The sequence below is a fragment of the Numida meleagris genome, chromosome 6 (assembly GCF_002078875.1).
Source record: "Numida meleagris isolate 19003 breed g44 Domestic line chromosome 6, NumMel1.0, whole genome shotgun sequence".
NCBI lineage: Eukaryota > Metazoa > Chordata > Aves > Galliformes > Numididae > Numida > Numida meleagris.
In genome coordinates, this window is record NC_034414.1 from 23,498,993 (window position 1) to 23,522,648 (window position 23,656).

At 36.1% G+C, this 23,656-nt stretch overlaps 1 protein-coding gene across 4 annotated transcripts in view; it reads right to left on the reverse strand.

Annotated features, from left to right (window-relative positions):
• Positions 9 to 23,656, reverse strand: part of MADD (MAP kinase activating death domain) — a 71,202-nt gene continuing 47,554 nt past the window's right edge. For all 4 annotated transcript variants that reach the window (XM_021401387.1, XM_021401386.1, XM_021401385.1 and 1 more), the window contains 12 exons: positions 23,478 to 23,636; positions 21,663 to 21,771; positions 20,566 to 20,686; positions 19,357 to 19,462; positions 17,896 to 18,006; positions 16,875 to 16,982; positions 16,626 to 16,790; positions 15,191 to 15,263; positions 13,243 to 13,349; positions 8,146 to 8,215; positions 3,379 to 3,425; positions 9 to 1,512 (listed from right to left, as the gene is read on the reverse strand). In XM_021401387.1, the coding sequence (XP_021257062.1) occupies positions 1,405 to 1,512; positions 3,379 to 3,425; positions 8,146 to 8,215; positions 13,243 to 13,349; positions 15,191 to 15,263; positions 16,626 to 16,790; positions 16,875 to 16,982; positions 17,896 to 18,006; positions 19,357 to 19,462; positions 20,566 to 20,686; positions 21,663 to 21,771; positions 23,478 to 23,636 (1,284 nt within the window). In that variant the 3' untranslated portion in view covers positions 9 to 1,404. The remainder of the gene's footprint in view (positions 1,513 to 3,378; positions 3,426 to 8,145; positions 8,216 to 13,242; positions 13,350 to 15,190; positions 15,264 to 16,625; positions 16,791 to 16,874; positions 16,983 to 17,895; positions 18,007 to 19,356; positions 19,463 to 20,565; positions 20,687 to 21,662; positions 21,772 to 23,477; positions 23,637 to 23,656) is intronic.

The window sequence follows — 23,656 nt, forward strand, 5'->3', positions numbered from 1 at the left end:
AACAAGTCACTGGTTGAATGACATTTTATTTTCACATTCAGACAGCTGTACAGTTTCTATAAATAGATATGGAACTATAATATTTACATATTTTCCTCACTCATTACTAGTGTATTCCACTCAAAATAGTAGATCCCTGACCAAGCCAAAACAGGGTTATTTCTGGGTTCATTTACTCAGAATCCTATGTCAAAACATACAATACATCAGTTTGCATCAAGAGCATTTTTCCAGGTATTTCACAAGTATTATTTTTCTCTAGACAGTCTCACCTTCCAGCATCCTAAGAGCTTTCCAGACAAGTGCAGCACAGTTCAATAACAAAAACAGGATGCAAAAAACGTTCATATTCAGCCTACTTAAAATAAGGAACACGATGGATAGTATTAACTGAGAGAGTTTCATTACACGTTAACACAGTATTTGAGAGATTCCTTGATATACAAAAGTATAGCCTGAAAAAAAGCAATACCTTAAAAATTTTGGAGACAGAATAATCCTTTGAGCTTCTGAGCACGTTCTGCATGTTGCTACATAAATGTCTTGTATAGTTACAAATCCGGAATTACACTGGTACATTACAAGTGCTTTACCCAATAATGCTTCCAAGTTTTACATTTCCTTTTTCATTTTCTGCTCCCTGTGATTAACTGCTATCAGCTATACTGCTGGGATGTCTACACGCATTATCTAAACTCCTACTCCATCTAAAATCCGCACAATTCTCGTAGTGTTGGTGTTTCTCAGGATATATTACCCTCAAATTTCTTCTCTTTTTCCACTTCAGCTGCAGTCATCTCCACAGGTAGACCAATTTAATTACCAAACTGCAATTGTCACATGTGATATTTTAAGACTATAGTAGCTAAACTGATCATCTTTACCAAAAGGGCTTAAAGAACTATGTATCAAGAATGCCATGTTGGTGGGTAAAAGTGAACAACGTACAAGGAAAACAATAAAAAACATTACATTTAAACAACACGCAGGACCAGACTGCTTCCACTGCACACAAGAGAACTGGAAAGCAGAAGTCTGCAGTTGTAGAGTGTTAAGTCTGGAACAAGTACCACTAGAAACAGAAAACAACTGAACTTAAGCTATGGTAGTCATTTTAAGGAAAAAAAAGGATTCCAAGGAATGGCCGGAGTAGGCCATTCACAGCTGGATGCTGATGCTCAAAACTGTCTGATGAACAGCTCATATAAAAACTCCACTAAGGATGAATTCAGAAGGAGACTGAGCAATGAAGTCTTAGATTTTTCTATGGGGAAAGACTTGCAGGGTCATACATAAATAACCAAGTTCTCAGAGAAGACAGGAAAGTGAGCTCCAGTAACTGCAGTAAAAATGGAAATACTGCCCGTCAGTGTGCCAAAGGGTAGGTATTTCCCAGTATCATGATCAACTGGAAACTGGTCGAGGTGGTTTACTTTTGTTTTCTGCCTCTTTCCCACGAATGGCAGCCACATAAGAGAAGAGACACAGCACGGAGTAGCAGATCTCGTGAGCCTGCAAGAAGTTTGAAAAGGACATAACAAAATTCAGATTATTTAGCATTTTACAAAATCCACTGCACGTTTTGAATTTTGTTGCATGCCTTTCTGAAGAAATTAATGGAATGACTACTCTGGCTACAGATCAAATCTGGAAGAAGCATCCCATACTACTTTATAACTGAAATAAAGAAGATGAACCATATAACAAATAAAAAACCTTTGGGATAAAAGCATTAGTTGCTTGATAGTACGATTTCTCATATTTTTTAGGGACAGCACGCTAAGAATAAGTTAGCCAGCGCTTTAGAAAAATATATTCCAGGTATTTGCTTTTGGGAGGAGTTGATAAAGCTATCTAAAACGATGGTAAAACTAAACATCCAATACTATTCCTTGATGCGAGATAGTAGGATTCTTCCTTACTCACAACTGTGATCATTTTATGCTCAGAAATGCAAGGACAGTTAATCCTTGTTATTTGTTAACCAAAGCTAGTGAATTCATGGCTAATAAAGTTTAGTTTTTGTTTATAAATATATGTGAATATTAACTAAATATTTTAATATTTTAAATTATATCCATCTGTATGTGTATATAAACAAGACTTAATGCTGCACATTTCATATGAACAAAACAAAGCAATTTTGTCACTATCTTAGTGCAGAAACTTTCATATGCCATTAGCAGATTTACAAATAATCCTTTTAAATGATTACTCCTGCTATTAATTAGTAGAAAATCTTTGTTGAGCATGTGACTGGCAGCACAGTTCAGTGAAGGTAATACAAATTCAGTTTATAACCTAGCTCTAATACTGGCTCTTCCAGAGATCTTCAAAGTTCTTGTCCTTTATGCTGAGACTTATATTTACTGTCTTTGAAAAGGTAGCATGCATAATCATAGAGAATATCCCGAGTTGGAAGGGACCGTAGAGACCAGCTCCTGGCTCTGCACAAGACAACCCAAAATTCCAACCACATTTCTGATAGCATTGTCCAAATATGACATGTTTTGTTGTATTACAGGACAAGCAAAAATGCTTCTGTAAATTATCATTCACTTTCATTAAGCTGGCCTGTTAAAAGATACAGCTATTTGCTTTTTCAATTTCATGTGTTCTAGGAATATTGTTTCTAAATCATTTCTCACATCAAGTTATTTTTCTCCCTCTTGTTGAAGTATTGCCAGCTTCCATGCAATTACTACATGTATGCAACTGTACTTCAGAGAAAATAACTGAAAAAAATTCATTTATGATGATAATCACTGGCAGTTATTTCCTCCCCATAAGTATATATAAGCCTGATTACTGAAATACATGTAAAAGCGCTAAATATAATTATCAGCTGTCTGTATCCAAACATTTTATACAAAGTTGAACTCAAAAACACAGCAATGAGTCACCTATATAGTAGTAATCAATACTTAGGCCATTCTCTTGCATCTTACTGCTCACTTTCGTGAGGAGGTGGGAACTTTTCATAAACTCTGCTAGCGATCATTTTGAGACCAGGAATTTGTTTCCCTTTCCATCAGCTCTGTGGATTAGGGATTGTGTTCTGCACTGTCTTCAGTTTAATACTTTCAATAGCATATTGTGCTGAAGTTATAAATGCAAACTAGCTGGTTTGGCTTGATCTATTTAATGAAAGAGACTACGCTTCCTGCACAACCTGTAAGTTCCTCTAGTTACATAGAAACAAGAATCACCAAGTTTTATGAGGGTTTTAATTAAGCGAAGACAACAAAAGAGCATCTTATATTTCACTTCAGTGTTAGCACTGCAAATCCTGCAATCTCAATGGAATTCTCTTCACCACATGAAAATATAAAGGTATGTCCTTTAAAGAACTACCAGAAGGCATCACAGTTGACTCACCATTGGCGTCTTGTACTTGTGGCTCACCACTTCTTTAGTTTCAGGAACTAAAACCGGACGGGCAAGAGACAAAACAAAAAGTTCAAAAAACGAGAGGAAAAAGGGAAAGAAACAGCACAATGTTCCCATAGGAAAGGAAAGGGATGCACACAGAAAGCAGGTGCAGGAACAGGGCTCCTCGCTATCCCTCACTTCTAAGTACTTTTCCTTCATTTACATTACACATGTCCTTGACAATACTGGTCATGAATTACTCAGGTTGGCAAAAAATATTTTGTTGTCTATGTTTGGAAAACCATAATAGATATTTGATGGTTCTTAGACACCCTGGCTTTTCTAATAGTAGTTATTCCTGCTAGGCAGTAAAATTAATGACAAAATGTGCTTAATGACTACTATAATAAAACATAAAGCAACAATTCCATAGGAATTTTTAATGACTTGATTCTCAAAAATACTATCCTCTATTTGTTTGAATCCTTCTCTGCTGAGTGACAAACCTCATAAGAACTGTTGGACACTCTGGGAGTAAGTTAGTGAGATACAGGAAAAAAGTAAACAAAAAGGATATTAAAGAGAACATTTTTCTAAGCTGGAAGATTGTTTCACAGCCAGATTTCGAGAAATTCTAGAAATATTCTTTTTTTCTGTCTAGGACACGCATGCTCATTTTTAACTTGATATTGTCAATGAAAATGTTCTTTGCTTTCGAACAAATCATCTTAAAATAAAATACAGATTTCAATTACATGTATTCTTAGAATAGCAGGCTTGATGTCCAGAAGATTTTACACAAAAAGAGAATTAATGCACTGATTAAAAATTATCCAGAAAATTTCATATTGCTCCTTTGCACTGCCTCAAACTAACAGAAAGAAAGAACATAAGATAGTTAAAGATAATTTGCCTTTTGCTTTCATTGTGAAATCCATTAAAAAAACAAGCTGTAACCATCAGTATGTATTGCATCCAAACTATGCATTTGACCTCACACTTGGTCTACAGATATTGTTGTGAACAGGTACCATGGGAAATCACCAGGAGAGAACAAAACCAACACTAAGAACATACAAATGGTAATTTTAAAATGTGTAATAACAAGACCAACTTTGAATACTTCCCTTCCAGAATAGCTGAAATTTGCCATGGAATTTCTGTATCACAACAAAAAAATATTTAGCAGCAGTACAGAAATTATTCAAAACCAAACCATACCAGGTTCATAGGGGAAGGGTAAGTATTTTATTACACATAATACTAGTGACAAAAAAGAAAGAGGCAGATGAATTCAGTATGAGTAACTAGGAAAAGTCCACAACAAAACCTATCCATGCAGATGTCATCTTTTCAACTTATGATATGACACATCTAAACACTGGAGAGGGAGACGGATCACGCTCTAAGGAGCCAAAAGTAGGCAGTGCAGACTGGGTTTGAGAAAATACTCCAGAAACGAACCAGTGCCCGCCAATTCTAGTATGCCATGGTATTGTCATTCCTGGAAAAAAATACTGAAAAGTTCAGAATTGGATTTTAAAAATTAATGCAGTATTTCTGGTTGATATTTGAATTCTGTTTTCTTGAAGAGATGGCTGTTACATTAGTAACTGAAAAATGAGGGAAGTGCACACCCAGGCTACACTGCCCCAGCAATACCAGTGTTGGGAAGAGAAGGAGGTGCGCATCCAAGCTACCTTACCCGTTGGCACCAGATGTTCCAAATTAACTCCATGTCACCAGGGGGTAAAGGTGGGAGTGAGGCTGTTGCACAGCCAAATAGGGTAGGATTTTTACAGTTGTGTAAGTCTCACTGCCCACTGGATAACATACAAGTGCTCATATACTCTTCAAAAAGCAGGAAGGGAAAGCTGTAAGGACCTTGTGCCATGAGACAAGGAGAGAAGGGAAGGTGTAAAGTCTTGTATCATAACTGAGAACAGGAAGAGAGGGAACAGGAGAGTACCTAGGTGCTCTCTCCTCACTTTGCAGTCAGTAAGTTGTCTTTTCTTTAAGTACAGTACTCTTTTACAGTCCTTTCTGTAGGGAAAATTCTCCCGAGAGGACTGAGTTAGGAAGAATAAAAAAAGCGGGTCTGGATTTATACCCACAGAAATCAAAGCACTACCACTGTAAAATACAGAAAGCAAACAAACAAAAAAAAAAAACAACCCCACCCAAGCCTCAAATTAAGAGATTAGAAAAAGCACGTTTCTTTTAACATTACTACTTATTCCTGATGCTGTTAAACTAAGCGGATGGAGAAAGTAAATTATTAAGCACCATTTTGCAGCCTTTGGTTCTGTGAATGAAAATACGGTACTACCATAGCACGAGTTCAGGGGACATCAGTTTACCTGCTGGAGAATGAAGGTTTTCATAGCAGCCACGGTGAAGGGGCCACAAGTAAAGCACAAGTACACAGCAGTAACTCAAATTCCAGAGGGAAGAGCCTTATATTTTCTCACCTACTTTAAATCTCAATTTCCATATTTGGGCAACAATTCCTGAGCTTCTGCTTGTGCCCTGCTCTGAAATTACATTTGCAAATTTCATGCTGGTATTTAAGCCTAGAGTTACCAAACAGACCTTCAATTTCCTGCTGTGTTATAGCTGGAGCAATCACACTTGGCAGAATAAAATAAACAAATCCTGCACTGAACTACTTCTCATCAGACTAGTGTACACATCTACTGCACTCTAGCTTCCTAAGAGGAGGCACTACTTCAAGATACTCTGTACTGTGAATCTCATGGCAAGGCTCAAAATGTTTAACATAGCTCTGCAACATCATTCTTAAGAAGCTCATGCAACTTGATGGTGAATACTGTCAATTCCATCTTAATAAGTTTAATTTTTCCTCCACAGGACAGATCACATCTTCTCATATTTTAACAATTAATAGAGCACATCTGAGGTAGTCACTCATTTTTGCACTAGAGGAGAGGTTAGCTTCTCTGCAACTTTTTTTTTTTTTATTAGCTGAATGGATAAATTCTAAACCTCATTTGGTACATTTAAATTGGCTCTTGTCTGTGACCTCAATTGTGAGAGGAGGGTAGTTTTTTACTTTACAAATGATTTCTCAGCTTTTTCTTTCATCTCACAATTTAGTTTCTCTTACTTCCAAAAACCACATTTCCTTAAGTTCCTTATCACAATTCCAGATTTTCCTTGATTACAAATATTTTCCATAAAACAAGAACAAAACATTTCCTTACAGTTTTAATTTAGAGGCAAAAAGCTGTACCACAGAATCATTAACAGAAGTTGATTGGAATAATTAAGTCAAATGCTGTCTGTCTTATAGAGCAATCTAAATAAACTATTAAGAAAACACTTAGACTTGAGAGACTTTGAGTCTCCAAAAATGACCAAAATATCATTTCTGATCCAATTATTTTTCTCAGAAAACTGAAGCCATGGTTTGAGCTAATTTTATGGCTTCTGAACTCTAATGTTTGTAAAGCCTATCAGTATGTTTCACAACTTTAAGCAATTTCTATCAAAAGTAAAATAAATCATGCCCATCAGTGTGAAAACATTAAAAGAATATACAATCATACAACGCAGACATCTTTTAATCATTACTATTAATTTTTTTTTTAGGGGTTAAATACAATGATCTGATCACTTGAGCTATGTACATCATTTTCAGAAAAGGGGGAAAAATTCACAACTTGCAATCCCAAACTTCTGGGAGATTAGATTCATTTATGGTGAACAACAAGCAAACAATTGTCAGAAAGGTTATACCATTTCAATATCTTTTCTATATATTTTCTATCACCAGAAGGAGATAATGCATTATTAAGGATGAAGACATTGATATTAGCACTCTCCTTAATTTTTTTTTTATATTGTTAGAAAGAATCCACCAGTCAGAATCTTTTATTCACAGCACTAGAGAACAGTCAAGGGAGCTGCTAATTTAAATTTTGATTAGCAGCTAAAGTATGCTGATCTAGTAAGACAACAATGGTGTAAATTCTATCTTTTTTGTAAATCTTCCAGATCTACACTTAAGACCCAGAGAGACAGGTGAAAAAATAAAACAATACAGATATGAGGACTATGTCAAGAGAAGAATATGTAACACTACTGAGCTGCATCTAAAGCCATTCATTTTTTTTCATACGCTAGTGTACTCTGACTAACACTGAATAGAAACCCAGAACTTACCCAAATTAGGCTACAGGCAGATTATGTAACAGCAACGAATAGCCTAAATGGCACAAATTCTCTATTTTACTTAATTGTTACTTCATTACTCTTTAGCAGTCATACTATGAAACCAAAGCCACAGTATAATGCGCAATCTTACAAAAGATTTTCTGTTCCATAGAACAAAAATTAAACTCCATGTACAGTGGAGAATAAACTTCTAGCATAACTTTTTTTGCAAAGAAAGCACAGTGTGTTGAGAAAGATAAACTGCTTAAAAAAAAGATTTCTCAGAAGAAAAAGGAATGTACCAAAGAAAATTCCTACGCACATCCAAGATTTCCTGTTGTTTTGTCTGCTTTGTGAAACTCAGAACACCTTATTTGTCTATTACAGGAAGAGCATCTAGGCCACGCATCTTAATATGATGGAAGTGCTGTGCAAATTTTTTATGTTAAGTTCCCCATCTCTTTATTAAGTAACTTTTCAGCGCAATCTACCTTTCCTTTCCATCTTTGAAACTGCAGTGCAATTCTGAATCTAGAGACTGGAAATTTGAGTTACTGCCATGTGAATACAGACCTAATATCAAAATAATGTAATTACCAAATTCCTCCAGGACAAAGACTCCTCGCACAGTATTGCACTTTTTAATGTGATTCAGCTCTATGAAAACCTACAAAAACAGAAGCAAAAATAACACAAAATTAGTAAGGTTTTCTCTTAAAATCTAAAAACCAAAATAAAACAAAAACATCACCACAGCAGATACAACCTGAGGTGTTTAAGCATACACTACCAGTTCATTTACAGTTTAATATATTAATAAAGGGTGAAATAAATATTCAGAAGACAAACTTGCCACAATGCTAGAAATCAACAAATAACTTAAAAGTGCTAAGAAGCGAAGACAGCAGAAGATGAAATACCTTCCGCTCCTTGCAGGAGGAGAAAGCATGGAAGAGAAACGAAGGAGTTAGTAACTCTGACATATCCAACATTGCTACCCCTTCAGGCACTCAAATGAGTTATTGCAAAAAGAATACCAACAACACCTGAAATACAACAGAAGAGGGGGACAAGAAAAAAGCTGGCTCCCAAATTTGCCACGATTTGTAGCCTCTGATCCATCCCAGTTTCTGCCCCTCCATGCGTCCTCCTCCAGCACAGAGGGCAGGTAAGGGACACTGTACTTCCCACCCTGACACTGATTCTTCTAACCTACCCAGCACTCACATATAATCCAATGAGAAACTACTAATCTTCTTCCTCTCTAATAACTTTGCGCCATTTAATCTTGTACCATTGTTTATGATATATAACCTGCATACTTACACTTCAAACTGTATCCTGTCAGTACCAGTTTTCTGCTTTAAGCAAAATGGGAGCATTCGGGACCCTTCTCTATTTTTTGCTCGCTTCACACATGGCCATTGTCAGCTGAGCAGTCGCTTAGAAGACAAACCTTTTAACTCATTTTTACAAACATGAACCCCAAAAGACAAAATAATTGAACTACACAACCAGGTTTTTCAGTCTAGAGCCTAAATTACAAGACTACATAAATATACAAGTTCCCTGGGCATATTAAGTTTGTTCAACTGCCAATATATTTCAAGATATAAAACAGTCCATTTGCACGTGCACAGCTCCATAAGGATCAGTCAATACACAAACGTAGTAAGAAACTGTAGAAAGTACCATAAAGAATCAATTCCACACATCAGAGTCTAATACGCTTCCATTTCTAGGCAAGAGAAACACCAAGAGTAACATCACCCTAACAGTCACAATAAGTCTCTTTCCAGTACCTTAGAGATGCACTTGCAGTACTGTATTACAATAGTCTGGATTCATACTTTCAGTTCCTATGTACTTTTGGCACCGTGACCTTAGGACTTATTAAAAAAAAAAATACTGGAGAAACTGCATTGCCTTGGAGAGAAGAGAATGGAAATATCTGCAACCCTTCTGAATCCAATACTAGCAAAAGCCATACAGCCCTTGATGATATGCTACCCCCCCAAAAAAAAAACCAAAGAGAATGATGACCACCTTTTTCTTCTTTATGGAACAGGCTTATTTGTATCAACAGAGGTCAGTAAACGTGACCACCATACACTTGAAACAAGTCAGGTTGATTTTCTAGTAGATGGTTTCTTACTGTCTTTTTTGTTTGTTTGTTTTACCAGAGAACTAACAAATAGTCCTAAGATATTTTTTGATCAGCATCAAAAACTAAACTTCAAATTACAAACAGAAAATCTGAAGCTTGCATCTGCTTACATTCAGGCACTCAGGAAAGGAAAATTAATCACGTCTTTCTCCTTCTTATGTTTTCACCCACATTCGGTATCAGTTTTGTTGATCAAAAATATTTTATTTTTTTGAACAATAGCTTCAGAGAAAATCAGACAATGTCAGAACACTTTATTGTACCCAGTTTCCTCTCTCTGTAATACCTCCAGTTAAAAGTTTTTGCTGATAGTCTAAAGCACAACATTAAAAAATTGAATAGAAAGGCCTGGTGTTTTGTCTGGTAGTCTTGACTATTTCAGATCGTCACGTTCAGTGCATAACACTGAATGTTGTGTTTCCACAAAAGTCAAGAACCATATGAGAATTTGTCAAAATTATAGTAAGTTACCAATTTTCATAAGACGTGAGTTGAAAGTCAGCCTCTCACTACACTGATTATGGGACAGAGATGTTCTCCTCTCAGTCAGAAAACACGCAAGCATGTAAAGGAAATACGAGTTACTCACCCCGGGGAAACTGCTTCTTCAAGATAGAGCATTCAGTGTGGATTCTACTGTAAGTGGGCATGTGCCTGCTGCATTATATTGAACTTTCATTTATTTTTGACACAGATGAATTCTTAATTGGGACAGAGTTACTGAGACCCAATATTATGACATAATTTGTAGATTTCAAATTAGAAGTTTGTGAATAGCCCACCAAAGTCACAGGTACACTAACTTCTCCTTATTACAGAAGGACTTCCTCTGACCCACTAGGCACAGACAAACTTGAACAATTTTTTCCTTCTTAATCTTACGTGCACTGCCAGCTTGGGGAGACAATTTGTGAACTACCAAGCATCAGTATTAGGTTGGCCCACCGTGCATCTAAGACATTTCCTGAGGAATGGGGCAGTGTTGAAGTACACACACTACAAATCGAGAGCCTTCAAAAATAGTTTCAGGAAATACAGCACCATTCTGACACTGAAGCAGTATCTTCAGTCTTCTCAGGAAGGGCAGAAGAGAGACTTTTTCAATTTTTTTTTTTTTAAAATAGAGAGCAGAAACCCCTATTCCTATGTTTTAAATTGATTATGTCTATGACTTCCAACCAACCATAGCAACAGAAATCCTTCTTTATCCAAGTTGCCTTGCTAAAGAGTACTTGAAAAGAGAGCCAAATATGAGGCCTGGATGTTGGGTAAGGAAAGGAAGATGAAAAGGAAGCTGTGTCTGATGAGGTCCTATAGGCATTGGTTAGTCAGTATCCCTATCTAAACTCATTAAGAAACAGAAAAAGGCAGTTTTCAACAAAGTGAAATGGCTGTAGGATCCTGGGCTTACTTTATATATATTTACATATATATAAAGTAAGCCCAGGATATATGCTTTTATATATATATATATCTATATAAATATAATATAATATAAATATATTTTATATATATATATAGTATATATATATAAATATTATATATATATATTTATACATATATATAAAAGCATATGTATGTATTCTGAAATCAAATGCTTTAGGGAGGAATTCACATCATTTATATGAAAAATGAAAAGGACACTTTATCTGAAACAGTAGACCTTTTATTAGAAAGCAGTCTGTTCAATGAGTGTTGAAATGAGAATGCAAACATCCTTTAGCTCCACAGATGATGAAATTGGAAAGGCTATGGTGCAACTAGGAGGAGTGTTTTACATGACTGCTACAGTTCAGTTATGTGGTTTTTTTTTTTTGGTTTGTTTTTTTAAAACAGACCCTCAAATGGAAGACTTTTGATGTCTGTCTAGACACTTTGTTTTGAGATTGAAGAAAACTAGGATCTGTCTTAGGTCCACTTAGGTACTCAATTCCCTTGCCAGTTAACACTGTAAATCTAACAGACTTAGGAGTTCAACATATTGAATTAACAAGTGCATTTTCCAGAACAGTGCATCAATCTACTTTAAATAATGGGAACTCATCTGGTTGCATCTTTATTAGAAAGAGGAGGAAGAGAAAGAATGATTTTAAGGGTGGGGAAGAAAGTTGGCATATTTCCCAGGTCTGACCTGGCATTTGCACAGACCATCCTCCAGAAAAAATGTACTAATTTCCATTGCTGACAACAAATTAGAACACCATTCTCTGTCAGGAAGGACATGATAAATCTACTACTCTAGGAGTAATTGTGGTAACACAGGACTCAGTGATGCCAAATTCAATGAGTAACGACTCCCTTAGTCCTATAGAAAGAATCAGCACTAGGTTTCTCTAAGGTTTCTTTCAAAATGTCATTCCAGTCTTTCAGGAAAAAAAGAAGTCATACAGAATACATTTGAAATACTAACAGCAGGTCAACTACAGTCCAGGTTCTAACCTGGTAATAAAGAAAACCCAAGGAGGTTCACAGCATTCTAATCCTTACCCTGGCCCATATGAACTCAGAGACACGTGGTGCTGCCATGACTTTAGAAGTATTAAATAAAGATTCTGAGCATGTGTGTCTGAGATCCACATGAACTTCCAAGTGGGATCTACACTGATGTTTACTTAAAGAAGAACAAAGCTTGTGTGAGGAGGAATATCTAGTAAGGAGGAAAGAAAAAAAAACTCCACAGAGGACTGACAGAAGCTTTTGTTTTACACACACACATACACACAGACTCTCTCACTCTCTTTTTCTCCTGAAAGTTGATTCTACTGTCTAGCACAGCATGCATTTAATGTCATATGCAAAACAAAAAACACAAAGCAAAGTAAAAAACAAAAATCAAAGGAAGCAACAGAAACAACATCCACAGAAAGGGAGAAATGGCATTTCTAGTTGTGTTTCCTCTATGCCCACAAAATTTAGATGGAAAACAGTCAGTAATTTATTCTCATTTTTGTGAATTACAGCAAGAGGCACTTTATCACTCTATTTTCATACTAAATGATACAGACAATACCTCATTTTTTAAAACAAAACAGATTACATACAGTGCAGAAAGTTGTCCTTTGCACTTGCAACATTCAAACACTATCTATAATGTTGACAATTTATGCCACCAGGATATTTTCACACAGTGATGTTTTATGGCAGTTTAGATTGCAAGTGATCAATTTTTCCATCCCTTAATATCCTGACTACCATTTGGTTTCCACTTTGACAATTCTGACCATAACCAGAAGCTGAAACCTCCATTAAACTTTCGGGTTTTTTTTGGCTCATTATAGTTGTCCTGAGGATCTCATTTCAGTGTATTTTTACGTGTGCGCGTGTGTGTGTGTGTGTGTGTGTGTGTGTGTGTGTGTGTGTGTGTGTGTGTGTGTGTGTGTTTTTGTGCAAATATAGAAATGTGTTTTTCAGCCCCCATCGCACTATCCCTTGTTCTCAATACCTTTGGGAAGAGGAAACACAGATGATGCAGGTAAGCTGCAAAAAGCTTCATGCTCGCATTGTCGTCTTACAGATTTCCCTCATACCTGACTGTGCATAAATTTCAGGTTAATTCCTTCTAGTGTGACCTGGAGAAGACCTCCTTCACCAGTTTTCATATCCTGCACAGGAAACTCACCACCCAACTCAGGGCCTGTGATACGTTAAAGGAAAAAAAAAAAAAGGAATGGGAAGGGTGAAGAAGAGAATAAACAGAAATAGAAAGCAGTCAATCAAGACATTATATGACCAAGGAAAATGCATAACAATAGAAACAAAATTTTAATTTGATGCACATAGCATTTCAGTAGAATCCACAAATGACAGTCATCAGAGAACCACTGGACCTTTGAGTATCAATAAATTTCAGCCTGGTTACATGCAAAGGACACCTGTGTTCAGCTCTGTCTATATTTCTTGCGGTTCATACCATTGGAGGTTTTCTGTTTATTTTTGTTAAATGCCAGGTAAAACATGGCATGGTTAAAAAAAAAAAAAGGATGGTAGAATTGCATAATATCAAAGACAGTAAAATTCTTCAGTACAAACACATAAGCAAGCACAAACCAGGCTTAAAAGTTTTGGTGATTTTTGACTGCATTATCTTGTATTTTAAGCAATAAAAAAGTTGTGGTTTCAATGACAAATCAGTAGAAGACACCAACAGATTTTCATCTATTTTCATCTAGGCATTTTTATCTAGTTTCTTTTGCATCATTCACTTCAGCTAGAAAATGCTTTCTTATATGTATTTTTTTAAATATCACTAGTGCAGAACCACCAAACTGGGGAATGGCTTTCAACACATTTTTAATACTGCATTATTGCCCAATTCTTAGAATAGTTTTCAAAGACACTTTCGCCTCCTCCACCCTCAGTGAAAAAGCCCATCGTCTTCCTCCTCAGACTGAACAGGACTAATGTTAGGAGGAAATCTGTGGTTTTTACATGCTCCAACAGCTAAGCTGAGTGTTGAATCCTTAGGATACTGAATTTAAATGCAAGTCACTTTCTCAGTCATGCTGATGTCAGTTATGAATATAAAGCATAGATCCCTGAGACGGGGCATTAAGATATACCATAAAATTTGCTTTAACTCACAGCATGGCTTCCAAATCTGGCATCTTCTTGCAAAAAAAAAACACAACAAAAAAATCATACTTGAAAACCCATAGTGATGCTACCCTGAACCTGCAAAGAGACTCCACCAAGAGAGATGCAAGGGACTTAAGAATGTAAAAAGTAATTCACCTTCATGGTTGTTACCCACATAGATGCAGCACCTGCTCCTCTCTGGGAACTAAGAAAAATCAAAAATTTCCTGTCCAAGAACTCAATTTCCCCAAATTAAAAATCCCTTTTTCTAGACTTACTGACTCAACAGGAAAAGGAAAGGAATTTATGCCAAATATAATTCTACTATTCTGTCTCAAATTGTTATGTTAAACAAAGAATAATGTCTACAGGGGATATGTTACATTAATGTAAAGACATAGGATTAACTGCACTATTTGATTTGCGCAAGTACAATACTTTCCAATAAACTTTCTGATAATAGTAAAGACTCGTGCTTTGGAAGCCTGCAGAAAGCTACAGATTCACCACTGCAGATTCAAAGACAAATGAGCATATTATTAGACTCAATTCTCAACACAAAGTGGGTATAGTTGTACATCCCAATCAGAAATAACACCTAGCCAGTCATGAAGGGAAAGCAAAGCTGCAGTTTCATAGTATTTTCAAGTTATGATTTTACTGGTAGTTAGTCCTCCTTATACGTGACTCTTCTTTATACAGGTGTTGCTTTTGCATGGATCTAGAATGAGGTATACAGGGGCAAGCTAAAAATAATACTAAATCTGCTGTGTACACACAGTTGTGCAAAGCTACCCTCTAGTTTCCAACTTACAGGACATGGTGTTTAAATAAACTAATAAAAAAGCCTATATGGTTACAGATGAAACAAGAAATACTCCCAACATGCAAATCTTGTACCTGGCTTAATGCTTTGCTGTCTTGCTGCTGCTCGCTCCATGCTGTCTTTTACACAGTAGTATAATTCCCGACACTAACATACAAAAAGAGTAAAATAATGTTATTTTCTCATATTATAAGAGAACAGAATAGCAAGATTCTTAAAAAAAAAACAAAAAAAAAACAAAAAACAAAAAAAATCACCAAGACCCACGTGGCACACAGTAGCAAAAGTCTATTAAAGATTAACCACAGCTAATTGCAATATGGTATTGATAGTTTCTCTATCAACTTGAAAAATAAATATTTTGTATCTAAATAGCATAAGCTAGTGAATAGGTCATGCGATGGCCCATTTTCATGAGTAATCTAATGAAGTTTACTCAGTTTCCTAGTGTAGGGGAAGCTTCAAAACAACGTCACAATCCCTCCCCTTTCCTCTTGACATTCAGAAATCACAGCGTTGCTGGTCATGCTCATGTAATTTATCTTTTTGTTAATTATGTTCATTTAGTTATGCCATATTCCTCAAACAATCTTCTTCCAACTCTCTAATATAAAATAACAGGTAAGCGATAATCTCAGAGTAAATTTTAAGAGAAATTTCTACCGAAGGCCCCAGATACATACAATTAGCTTTCCAAGTATCTTCTCTAGCACACTCCTTTTGTCTTTCCTCCCTCTGTATTCACACCTGGATTACAATGACTTGGTCTATGCAAAATTAATTTTTTGAAGCAGAAATCTAAACTCTTTACCTCAAAAATAGTAGCCTTTCAATATAGAAACTTGCAGTTACAAATCTTTACCTTTTGTCTGGTGGTCATTGTGAAGGAGTTACTGCAGTTTAAGAGTTATTGGAGTTTTCCCACAGTAGGTTTATGCTATTTCTTTATATATGTAATTAGTCATAAGGAGAAGAAAAGGGCTTCCCAAATAGTGGAGAAAGATGAATATGAAATCAGCAAAATCAAACTTGGGCCAAAAAAAACCCAAAAAACTATTTGATCTGTTCAAGTTTCCCATTTAAAATAGATTAAATGAAATAATTAAAATAATAATTAAATAATAAACAAAATAATTAAAATTTAAAATAGCACAATTAACTCAATTACAAGATATAGCTTTATTTAGCTTTTGCCCATAAATCCAACACAGTATTTTTGGTATCTTCTTAAGTCTCCATGATCATTCAATACCTAGTAACTGAGATCCCTTCCTTCACAGAACATAGTTCAACCACATATTACTTTCTCTTAGTTCTTCAAACCAAAAAACAAGTAAAAGCTACACGTCATTTTTTTAATTACATCCTGCTGTTTTATTGCCTCCATGCAGATGACAAGGCAAAATGTTAGCTTCAGTCAGTGCTCTTAAGCAGCCATTAAAACATACGACATACCAATACAACATGTTTGTTCTACACTCTCTTGTCTGCATTAAACAAAATGCATACCTTCTTTGTATAGAACTTGTTCAGTTGTGTTTCCTGACCATTCCTCCTCCAGAGGCACAGAACTTTTGTTTTGGGACAGTAAGTCATGTTGATGAGTTTCTCATACCACCAACGTTCATACACAGTTCCAATGTTGCTTCTCAGCACAATGCAGTCATCACACACCTGGATGCACACAATGTTAGATGAGATTTCTAATACTATTTATTGAATGCTACCAGTTGCATTAATATTTATTCCTGTCTCTACCTCCATGAAAAATATATCTCCTGTAGTGTCTGTCCCAGCATGGACTACGAAAGTCTGCTTCTTGATGTGGCGGCTGCCGCTGGGTCTCACAGGGAGTTCCCGTCCATTCTAGATAAGATAATATGGCATCATTAATGAACTTCGAAACCAATTCTCTTGAAAAGTGTCCAGTAGGTGACACTAGAAGCATTTTCAACAAGGAAAAAATTATTTTTAACATAACTGATCAGAGGCAATTTTGGACCAAGCCCTAGGGAAGATACTCCAGTAAGTTTAGTTTCAAAAAGAGCAATAATGGAAGTCATCACAGCACAAAACAACCTTCAAGCTGGTACCACATTCAGTATGTGATAGTGAGGCGCCTAGTTTCCAATAACTATTAATGTCGCAGTAAAATGGTCTGCTTTTTCCCCAGTAGGAGAATTTCATGTCCTTACTACGTGTAGAACTAAGTTCCAGAACATGTTTATAAATTTAAATTGGAAAATTTGCTTTCAAAGGTTCTACTGTGCAACCATCCTGGTGACGGCTGTGTTCAAACCTGTCTACTTTATTAATGGAACTGTTAGCCTACGTTCTTAGTAAGCAACAGAGAATGTAATGTTTATTCTGTATTGTCGCACTGACAACGGAAATAATTTTGCATAGAAACTGATCCTGACAAGCCTTATAACCCATGGAAAATCAAATACTTATTACAGTCTTAGTAAGAACAATGGTACCCAACAATGAAAGCGATATTAGGAAATCATTAGGGTTGCACAGAACTCTTGTGCTGAAGTCTCACCTTTATACATATTTGTATTGCAGTTCTAATGGATGACTACATATTACTATAAGCAGGGTCATATAACCATAGTCTTTATACTATACATATGAAGGCAATACTTAATCTGATTTAATGATTTTTAACACTTTTATCGTAGTGTTACAGTTGAGCATTTAAAGAAGAATTTTGAAGTATTTTTTCTCCCTCTACTGTATCTCCCACAGATGCATCATTCATCATGGTTTCACCTACCAGGTTGGCAAGCTTGTCTAGAATGTCATTTAATTGCTGGCTGTGCAACAATCCAATATGCGATTTTCCCATTAGACGACGCACCTTTTTCCTAATATCGTTCTTATTCACCTAGAAAGAACATATAAAGACAGTTATTTTTCTCTAATCACAGGCAACTCCTTCTGCCTCCCAAATTCAACATATTTTGGTTTCTGTTGCTAACACTGCAAAACAACTCATCTGCAGTTCAACCATGCTAAGTCCTCTTTAGCCCAGCAGTACCAGAAGAAATTGTCCATGCTCCATTTTTCCCCAACTACTGGGCAAGAGGCACAACGAACAACAGATTTCCTGCCTACTCTTGCACAACAAAGCAGCAATTTCATTACCCCACACTTCCCACTACTGAGATCAAAATTCTCAATTCTCCATGTTGCCACTTATCAACTTCATTCGCTCTCCCCTTTTGCGTCCACTGATCAAAGTAACTGGTTATTATTACTGCTATTGAAAGTATTACAGAGATGCAAGCCCTAATAGCCAAATCTCAGTCTTCTTCTGAAATAAACTCATTCCAAGTATACTCAAATTCCATCTTAAAACTTATCTTCATATTCCATTTATACCAGGAAAAATAAATGCCTTGTTTCTTCTCCCCACCTTCCCCTCCAAAAAATTACTCCAAGCAACTTCTCCCGCTGGTTGGATATCAGATATTCTTAATCTTTTCACTACTATGTAATGATATCTCACCTCCTCATTTACACCATAAAAAGTTTTCAAACTACTACTTTTGTATACCTAGTCTGGTTGTCAAGATGTTGCACTAGACAGAATAGTGCATCAAAACTATTACAGGATTGTCCTGGTAAAGCATGGCACTACATCTGGTTCCAGATATGACAAAAATTTTAGAAGACTGATTTTCCAATGATTTTTGATGGAAAATTTGCATTATTTAAGAAGTAATTTAGACTAAAAGGAAGATATTAGTAGCCACCTACAGTCTTAAGAACGCATAGACAGTCCACTGAATGAAAAAAAAAAAAAGGATTGCTTACAAGTAACCGCAAATTGCATGCTGAGCTATTGAAATGCATATTCATGATCTGCCCATATTTTCCTTTCAACTCTGACTTCCCCAATAAGAACTGGAATTTGCAGCTGTTAGGAAATCAGACTAGAAGATGCTCTCTGCCTAACTTACAACCCATATTCTTGAGAGTAAGAATGTCCTCTAAAGGTGATGGTAGGGCTAAAAAGTTTCTAGTTTATATTGCAATGTATATGCATACCTATAGCATAGGGCTCCTTAAACTAAGACAACAAATCTCAAAAAATCTCCAGGTTTAGAACAACATCCTCATTAAGATCAGATGTTTCAAAACATTATTTTACACTATATTGGTTTCAAGACAACACCACCAAAATACATTGGTTTAATATGAGGGGTGACCTATTAAAAAAAACAAAACTCACTTTTATCATAAGCATATAAGCAATCATATTATGTAGTAGCGTAGCCAATAAGCGGTCCTCATCATCCTCCAAACGCTTTCGATCATGTTCTCCCAGAGAAAGATATCTGCAAGAATAGTCAGTTGTGAAGTAGACTCATGGGCATTCTTCAACCAATTCACTACACCACTGGCTGGGGACAGAATGCTACTTAAAAAAAGTGCATGGCAAATAAAATCTTCAAAAAACACTAAGCCAAATGGTTTTCCAGTACAATGCTGTGTTCATTAATTAAACATTCATTCATAGTTCAAGCAACTATGCTCTGTGGGAAAGTTCTCAGTAGTCCCCTGGTCTTACCAACTTCCATAGTTGCAGCTTCATGACAACTGCTAGAAGAGGAACATATAAATCAGTACAAGAGTTGCCCTCTTAAAGTCTTTCCTTCTGCCATGCAGCTGCATTTAACTCATGATAGAAGCGTGCAGGTCATCTCTTATTCCAGTAAAGTAGACAGATTTCAAATTGTTTATTTTTCCACTAACTAGCACCCCACCAATTCTGGCTATTTTGGCTAAGAGAGCCTAATGCTACATGATAGCATGGCTATAGGTGGCATAGGTACAGGTGGTACGAAGAGCAGAGAATGATCAGATTTTAACAGGGCTGAGAAAAAATAAGAGTAAGCAGTAAAGACAGCTTAGAAGTAGCTTTACATAGTCACACAGATACTTCTACAGAGTGGTTTTCTCACTGTGGTGTTCTGCTGATTTTTGTTTATTTGTAGTACAAACTACAAAAAAAAAACTATTCACAATTTTGTATTTTGGGAAAGGTGAAAATGCACTTTCTGAAGATATAAAACTGTTTCCAAAACAATGGTATATCCCTTTATATATGTGTCTGAACAAATAAATCCTTCACTTCATTACCACTTGAGTCCATTCCACAATGTGATCATGCTTACCATTACTCATTTCTCCAAAAATATCACCTCTCCATGAGTGATAAGAGAGATGTGACAACCGAAGATAGTACTTCAGTACTAGCAGGAGATGCTGACCAACACAGAGACAAAAGGCTCATTTTGGAATAGTCAGTTACAGTACAAAAGTTTACAATGTGACAAAATAACAAATGCAACAACTAAATACTAAAATAATATTCTTTCTACTGTTTCAGCCCCAGGTGAAATAATGAGAAAGAAAAGAGGCCTGCTAACAACTTTACCTGTCAATCATCTCCTGGGGCCCCTGGTCCATCCCCATTCCTTCTCTTTCTAACATCACAGCATCCAAAAAGGCATCCTCCCAGAATTGCATCTGGTCCCACAATGTTGAGCGCTCTTTGCCTAGGAAGTACATACAAAAATTGAGTATTTATTCCAGTCAAGTTCCCTTTCCTTCCCATATCTTGAAAATATCACAAACCAACACACAATAATCCAAATATAAAAACAAAAACAAGAGTAACTTCTAAATCAAAAACAAAATCACAACAGAGGAAAAGTGTAAAACTGAAGACACATTGCTCATTCTAACTCATAGCATAATCTTTTGAAAACTTTATACAGAAGAACCTCTCATCCCTATTCCTTAAGGAATATACTTTCTTCCATGTATTGTTAACACTTTCTGAAAGTGACAGAAATATCTCACACAAACACAGATCATGGCAAACACACAGAGAAGTGGAAAGATGAGACTATTACTCATAGAGAAGGTTTCCATTGCAGCATCCTCTAACTGGTCCCAGACAGATCCTTTATCCCTACCTGTATCATTCCAAGCAGGTAGGAACAATAAATAGAAAGGATGAAAAAGAGAGGAAGAAAGAGCTCTTGATTAATAGCTAGTTCAGAGAAAATACATCAAAAAAAAAAAAAGAACAATATACTGCTAATTCAGAGAGACACACTCTAAAACCATTAATCTTTTGAGTTTAATAGCCCTTTATTTAAGGACTTAAACAGAAGGAACTTTTTTAAAAAAATATCAGCAATATATTTTAGCCTTCCATGCCTAGCTAAGTTCCTTGTGTCTTCCTTCCAACAGTTTGAAGAATTCTTATTCAAGAACAAGAGCCTTGAAAAAACTACACGTTATGCAAACTACACCATCCACCCATCTTCTCTTATTCAATCTCCCCAGCAAATCCTCCGCTTTACTCTGAAAGTCCTAATGGACTCTCCTATTCTGCAGTACAGACAACAGGGACTAGTTAAAAAAAACAGTCTCTGGGAACGCATAAATTCCAGTCTGCCCCAGACGTGACTCCACTTGAGCTTCAGTCTAAAAGATCTCCTTGCTCCCCCAAAAATAGCTTACCTAAAAGTCCTTCATAGAGATAGACACGCTGGTTCCCATCCTCTGCACCTTTCCCTGGAGTACTGCCTTTGTTCTCCTTTACATTCTGCTTCAGGTTATGAGACTTCGCCTGAAAATAATATACGAGGTGTCAGACATCTCTGCAACCTGCAGGGCTGTTTCTTCCAATATACTGCTGTACTTAACAATTTGCAAGTTATATTTCATGCACACTTTTCCCACAAATGTTTACAAAACAAAGAAGTTACTTTGTTAAAAAACAGCTAATATATTTACAAGTCCAGAATCGAGATAGACAAAACAAAAAATGCAAATCCCAGACCAAAGGAAAGAATAGTTAAACCTCTTCCATTATCCTCTACATTTCACACTTAAGCAGAAGTTTGTCTACGTTCTAACAGTAAATATTTCCCACTCCCAGGAAATAGCTGAATATCACAATCATTATATAGATGATGAGGAACACGAGAAAAAAAAATGCATGCCGTCTTCTCAGGATAAACAAAGAAAATGAATATTCACAAACAGAATAAGTTTACCTGAGTTTTATCTCCAATTCAGATTTCACGTATTTATCTTTCATTTACCATTCATAAAGGATCAGTAAACTTACTAACGTTTAGCAAATTATTAAGTATCACCTGGACTGAAGAACTGTATGCTGCGATTGTCGGCAGGAACCACAATGACAAAGTTGCCCATCTATTTCTCTATCACTAAGTAAACGATGTTGTAACAACTGACATTCATCACACATCTTATACATCTGACTTCTTTGTTCTAAACATGTTGCAGGCGTGTCTTAAACTTTATTGAGTTTCATTAATGAAGTATAAAAATATCAAAAATGCAGAAAAATTGAAGTGTTTTTTCTGTTGGTGGTTTTTTTTTTTGGTGGTGGTGGTGGTGTTTTTATGAGGGTTCCCTCCCTCCCCCCACAATGTTTAACTCTTCAGTAACCGAGAAGACCCTCTTGCAACTAAATAAGCTGATGTTACATCGTTTTCATGCTCTTTAAGAGAAATCGGCAATGAAGTACCATGATTTCAGCTGCTGTTTAAAATCTGAAGTAAATGCCTCATAAAGGCTTTTACAATTCAGCCAGGATTGGAACATAATGAACACAATCAGACCAGTGTTTAGATACTACAAGTTGTTCTCACATACAGATGGCATCTTGACTTAACTAAGTCAAGAATATGATTGTTTTCTTTGCACAGTGTATATTAAGAGGTTATACCAATAGTCAAGAACTTTAAAAACACAAAACACTCTCAGACCATTTGAATTTTACTGCATACATATCTTCCAGTTAGGAAAAGATATTTAGAAGTTATGATCAAGCTTTAGGTAATATTAATGTTTTAAAAAAACAGAAGAACTGCTAAACTCCATCATCATAGGCTTATCGCTCTTCTGTATCAAAGAGCTGCTCCTAACAAGCAGGCCTTTCAGTTAATTAAAGTGAGACAGTGCCCTTTGAGATTTTTTGTTCGTTTGTTTCTGAAGGGGAATTAAACGTCAATTTGGTTGAGAGTAACATCGAACAAGGGTGGAATTAGAGATTGCTAGAGCCTGTAACATGATGTGGGATGCAAATCTACTATTCTCGAAAAACCACGTATTGCACAGGGTATGAAGAACGGTACATGGATCTATCAAAAATTTAATCTTTAATATTTTGAAATTGTAAATCATTGTTAATTAATCCTTAGAACTATCAAAACATCCTCTTTCGCATATGCACTGACATCAAAATGATTACTGTACAGGAATTTTAAAATAAATAAATAAAAAGGTGCACAGCGTTCTTACAAAAATAGAGCTAGTAGCAGAGTTTGTCTCAATTTCACTGTCTGACACAGTGCCCCTGGATCCTGTCAGATTGCCTCCATTTTCCACACTTGGGCCATCACCAGCATTGCTACTCAAGTCACTGTCTGCTCCTAGTGTCTCTCCAGAGCTGTTACTAACCTGTGGAGAAAGATAAAGCC